We start from the raw sequence: 5,942 nt of genomic DNA on the forward strand, positions 1-5,942 counted from the left end.
CTTTTCTACGTTATTTCTCAAACATTTGGTCCTTCGAGCCGGATAGCGACCGTCGAGTGAACGTGCGCGAGTGCTAGTGTTACACACGTATTCAATATTTATTGCGCGTCTCAGTGCCGCGAGTGCCAATCACTGTGCCCCTCGAGCGAAAAGGTGGCCAATCACTATACATTTTCATATTTTTGACCACTTTTCGTGCGCTCTCATTATTTCACTCATTTCTCGCGCCTTTTTGAATTCATTCGGTAGCACTCATCGCGCAGTGATTCGCGCTCATTTCTCAACTCAGTTTTTCGTGCGCTCTCATCCATTCGGTGTGCTGCAAACGTGGTGTTACGCGTGTGACTTCTCAGCTCATCGTTTGTGAACACTCATTGCGGAGTTTAGTGAATTCCTCTCAGTTCGCGGAAATTCAAAATGTCTCAACCAAACTCAGGCAGGTCAACGCCCGAGTCGCGTGAATCGGGCAAAATCACCACTCCTCCGGTGCCCACAATCACTCTCGAGCCATCGAGTGAGGAGCGCGCTGCCTCCAGCAACACACTACAAATCGAGGGCTCTCTCGACACCGAGACCGTGGCAACTCAGCCACCCACCGCACTCACTCTCACAGCTGACACTCAAAAGTCAGCTGCAGGCTCAACCGGAGGAACCCGTACTCTCCGAAGAACCTCACCGACGCGATTGCCTGTTGAGCTCACACTCAAGAGTCAATCGCAGGCAACACGCATCACTCAGCTCAAGTCTAAATCTGCGAAGGGACTTTCCTCACTCATTTCAAAGGTCTCTGAGGCCCGAAAGGCCTTGGAATCTCTTGGTGTCACCGATTCTCTGGGAGACGTAATTCTCGTCCATCATGTTTCCCGCAGTCTGGACAACGCCACGCGGGAGGGATGGGAGACCTCGTTGGGTGCATCAACTGAGTACCCATCATTCTCACGACTTGAGGAATTTATCAATGCTCGAGCGCGCGCTCTCGAACGCATTGAGACTAGCTCATCGTTGAACTCATCAGCCGCATCATCAACGAGCACTCATCCCAGAAAATCGGCGACTGCTCATCAGGCGAGTAGCACGCCTCAAACCCAACAGGCAGCAGCTGGTGCATACAACTGCGACTGCTGCAATGACAATCATTTCGTGGTGATGTGTCCCAAGTTTCGCAGCCTCGATGTGGCCGCGCGAAGGAAGCTAGCCAACAATTGTTGGCTTTGTTTCAATTGCCTAGGCAGACACAATGCGAACTCATGCCGCTCAACCAAGGGGTGTAAAACTTGCGGCGCAAAACACCACACCATGCTACACGAACCAGCTCAACGTCAATCACCGACCTCTCAATCAAACGCTGAGCCCTCTCCATCCACATCAACGAGCACTCAATAGGAAGTCGGTGCAATCGTCCACTCATCAACTGCCTGCTGCACTCATCCGACCACACTGCTTGCCACAGGAATTGCTGAGGTCCACTCAGCACTCAACACTCATCATGTCCGCATACTCATCGATCCGGGCTCTGAGCTCACCTTCGCCTCAGAGCAACTCATTCGAGCACTCAACGTCAGCCGCCAACACTCAACAATCAACATCACAGGCATTGGAGGAAAAAAGGTAACTCACACACGAGGCATTGTCTCCTTGACTTTGCACTCAATGCAAGCAGACTCCTCGGTCACCGTGCAGGCACATGTTCTTCAAACTGTTTCATCAATATTACCATCCTTCGAAATGTGCTCGCACGCGTGGCCTCACCTCAACAATTTAAGATTGGCCGATCCAGACTTCTTGAAGCCGCGGCCGATCGACATTATCCTAGGAGCGGATGTTTATGGGCTCATCATCAAGCCCAACATTCTCAACCACTCACCTTCAATGCCAATTGCTCAGTTGTCAATTTTTGGTTGGCTCGTTCTTGGCCCAGTGCACTCCACACCGTCTACTTCTTGCACTGCATTTCATGTCAAGGCTCAAACTGACAACAATGAGTTGCAGCAACTCCTCACCAAGTTCTGGATTCAGGAGGAGCTACCATCCGACGCTGCAAGCCCACTCACACCTGAAGAGCAAGAGTGCGAAGATCACTTTCGTGCTACTCATTCTCGAGACGCCTCAGGTCGGTACATTGTTCGAATCCCACTGAAATCATCTCGCAACTTATTGGGCAACTCATACAGAACCGCTCACCATTGTTTACAACGAATGCTCAAGAAGCTTGAGCGAGATGACACACTCAAGAAACTCTACGCAAATTTCATGCGGGAGTACGAAGACTTAGAACACATGGTTCGTGTATCGGGACACTCATCAAAGCCAACTCATCACGGCGAGTCCACTGTTGACGCAGTCTCCGGTGAGATGACCTTGGCACCAGATACTTCAAAACCATTTGGAGGGTCGAGGGTCTCATCTGGCGGCTCGGAGACACGGATGAAGCCTGTGTATTATTTGCCGCATCACGGCGTTCTCAGACCCGATAGTACCACCACTAAGCTCCGTGTTGTATTCAATGGCTCAAGCTCAACGTCTTCAGGACGCTCAGTCAACGACATCATGCACACAGGCCCAAACCTGCTGCTAGACGTCTTTGACGTACTCATTTGGATTCGACATCATCGACACATCTTCGCCACCGACGTGACAAAAATGTATCGTCAAATCAAAGTGCATGAAGACGATTGGGATCTTCAGCGCATTCTCTGGGTTGATGAACACCTCAATGAAGCTCATTATCAGCTCACCACGGTGACCTATGGCACAAAGGCAGCCCCATACCATGATGTCCGAGCTCTCACCCAACTGGTTGAGGACGAAGGCCATCGGTTTCCGCTGGCAATTCCCTCATTGCTCAAGGGACGATATGTCGATGACATATTCGGGGGAGCAGATTCAAGCGAACAACTCATCAAAATCGCTCACCAACTCACCAACCTTTGCAAGGCGGGAGGCTTCCCTCTTGCAAAGTGGCAAGCAACTGATCAGGCTCTACTAGCGGCAGTTTCGGCAACTCATGAGCCTTCAAAACCCATCTCATTCGACGATTGCTCGACCAAAATTCTCGGACTCGATTGGCTCCCACGAGCCGATACCTTTGTTTTCACAGCAAAGCCTAGTGATCACTCAAAATCAATCACGAAGCGACTCATATTATCTGAGGTAGCACAGATATTCGATCCACTTGGACTCATCTCACCTGTGACAATCAGAGCAAATTGCTCCTGCAAGAGCTCTGGTTACACAAAATCAACTGGGACGACCCATTGCCGTCTCACATCATTTCAAGATGGTCTCACTTTAGAGAAGATCTCAAAAATTTGGCTCAAATCTCAATTCCCAGGTGGTTTCACACCTGGACCAACTCAACAGTGGAGCTCCACGGTTTCTCTGATGCTTCTCAACTAGCGATGTCAGCTGTCGTCTACATCGTCTCACACTCGCCGTCCACAGGCGCCAAATCATCTCTCGTTTGCGCAAAGACGAAAGTAGCTCCAATCAAACCACTCACAATCCCGAGGTTAGAACTCACAGCAGCGCTGCTACTATCAAAACTCATCAAGCATACACAAGCTACACTCCAGCTACCAATTACTTCAACTCATTTGTGGACGGACTCTCAAGTCGCACTCATGTGGATCAAATCACCCGCTTCGCGCTGGAAGGACTTTGTCAGGAACCGAGTAACTCAAATTCAAGAGCTCACGCCTCAAGCTCATTGGAGACACGTTCCTGGCACCTCCAACCCAGCTGACGGCCCATCAAGGGGCTTAACCGCTCAACAACTCAAAGATCACTCACTCTGGTGGACGGGACCACCATGGATACTCAAACCAATGACCTCATGGCCTCGACAGACTCAACCCTCAGCTGACCTCAGTGCACATGAGGCCCGTCAAGGCGTTGCGCTCTTCGTGGCCACTCCGAGAGTCGAGTATCATTGGGACCTCATTCATCGATACTCGACGCTCTCAAAACTCATCCGAGTCACCGCCTTGTGCTCTAAGGTCATTTCAAGATTGAGGAGACAAACTGACTCACCACTCATTTCGCGAGACGACATGGAGGCTGCTAAAGTCTTTTGGATTAAGGCCACTCAAGCAGCGTATTTCTCACACGAGCTACGCTCATTGAAGTCAAATATTCCACTACAAAGAACTCACGTTTTTTCTCGATTGACCGCCTTCCTTGATCACGAAGGCGTCATTCGGGTCGGTGGTCGGCTCAACTTGTCAACACTCAGTCCGGAGACCAAGCACCCAGCCATATTGCCTCGCCACTCACGCCTATCAACACTCGTGATCGACAATTCTCATCGTCGCACATTGCATGAGGGCACTCAACTCACTCTGGCTGACATTCGCCAGTCATACTGGATACTCGGAGGCAGAGCTCCAGTGAAAACTCACATTCTCCATTGTGTAAAGTGCGCACGTCAGCGAGGGATACGCGCTCAACAGCTGATGGGTCAGCTGCCTGTAGCTCGTGTCACCCCATCTCGCCCATTCACTCACACTGGAGTCGATTACGCAGGGCCACTCACACTCAAGACCTGGAAAGGGCGAAGTGCAAAAACAATGAAGGGTTGGATTTGCGTCTTCGTGTGTCTCACAACTTCAGCAGTTCATCTGGAAGCAGTCAGTGATTATTCAACTGATGGATTCATCGCTGCATATCGACGCTTCGTCTCAAGGCGAGGCATTCCAGGCACACTCTACTCAGACTGTGGAACCAACTTCGTAGGCGCTGATGCAGCTCTGAAGCGAATGGTTACTCAGTACACTCACGAAAGTCGTCAAATTGCCTCACTGCTGGCTGTTGACGGCACTCAATGGCACTTCAACCCTCCAGCCACTCCTCACATGGGAGGAAAGTGGGAAGCAGTGGTAAAATCAATGAAGTATCATCTCAGACGCATAGTAGGAGAGACTGTGCTGACATTTGAGGAACTCACAACCATGCTTTCACAAATCGAAGCAGTGTTGAACTCACGACCGCTAGAAGCACTCAGCGACGATCCAGAGGACGTATCAGCACTCACTCCTGGTCATTTCTTGACTGCAGATGCTCTATCAAGTTTGCCTGAGCCATCGCTGACTCACTTAAACATCAATCACCTCTCTCGTTGGCAACTCATTCAACAAAAGATTCAAAACCTTTGGTCTCAGTGGTCAGCTCACTATCTCCAGCGTCAACAATCAATTTCGAAATGGCATCATCCATCAAATGAAATCAAAGTGGGATCACTCGTGCTCATCACAGATGAAAGATTCTCGCCAGGCAAGTGGCCTTTGGCCAGGGTCACTGCTCTACAACCAGGTGGGGATGGACTCATCAGAGTGGTCACACTCAAAACAGCCTCTTCGACACTCACTCGGCCGATCGCGAAGCTCGCGCCTCTGCCCTCTCAACAACAAGACGTCTCAAACTAGAACATCATCTCCACGGTGCTGATGGCGGGAGGAATGTTTGAGAATGCGTCTCGTCGTCAGGCGAGTCGCTCTTCTTGGACTGGCCACTCGCGGCAGCACTTGCTGGACGCTCTCAGGCACGCTACGGGGCTCACGAGCACGGCTCGCCGCCTCACGTGCGTCGTACCGGACCAGGGAGCGGCCATTATCGTCTGGTTCGCGTTGCTATACACATCGCTCTGTATTGTGCTCTCAACATTCACACTCATTATCGTTGCACCCATCTTGTTTCACTCATGTAGTAAGTAATTAAACTCACGGGAACTCATCTAGCGATTGATCCACGCGGGGACAATTTGCATAAGCTTAAAAAAGGTACATCATCATTTGGGAAACACTCATCTCACCTCGTGGCAGTGCCGACGCCACGTGTCTTTCTTTCTCATCGGGCCACTCGAGCCATTCACGAGTGTATTAATATAATCTCTCGTGAAATAAAGGTGCTCATCAACTCACACACTCGCTCATCACACAAACTCATGA

At 50.5% G+C, this 5,942-nt stretch overlaps 2 protein-coding genes across 2 annotated transcripts; both read left to right on the forward strand.

Annotated features, from left to right (window-relative positions):
- Positions 1-1,650: 1,650 nt before the first annotated feature.
- LOC122418342 (uncharacterized) lies at positions 1,651-3,396 on the forward strand. Its single transcript, XM_043432488.1, has one exon. It carries the CDS (start codon positions 1,651-1,653, stop codon positions 3,394-3,396), a length of 1,746 nt encoding a protein of 581 aa, XP_043288423.1.
- A 2-nt stretch (positions 3,397-3,398) lies between these two features.
- LOC122418343 (uncharacterized) lies at positions 3,399-5,420 on the forward strand. Its single transcript, XM_043432489.1, has one exon. The coding sequence runs from the start codon at positions 3,399-3,401 to the stop codon at positions 5,418-5,420; it is 2,022 nt and encodes a 673-aa protein (XP_043288424.1).
- Positions 5,421-5,942: the final 522 nt, after the last annotated feature.

This window comes from Venturia canescens, chromosome 11, assembly GCF_019457755.1.
Source record: "Venturia canescens isolate UGA chromosome 11, ASM1945775v1, whole genome shotgun sequence".
In the NCBI taxonomy this organism is placed as follows: domain Eukaryota; kingdom Metazoa; phylum Arthropoda; class Insecta; order Hymenoptera; family Ichneumonidae; genus Venturia; species Venturia canescens.

What these genes read in the sequence shown, in the direction of transcription:
- LOC122418342 (XM_043432488.1), top strand. Translation starts at nt 1,651, where the DNA reads ATGCAAGCAGACTCCTCGGTCACCGTGCAGGCACATGTTCTTCAAACT.
- LOC122418343 (XM_043432489.1), top strand. Translation starts at nt 3,399, where the DNA reads ATGTCAGCTGTCGTCTACATCGTCTCACACTCGCCGTCCACAGGCGCC.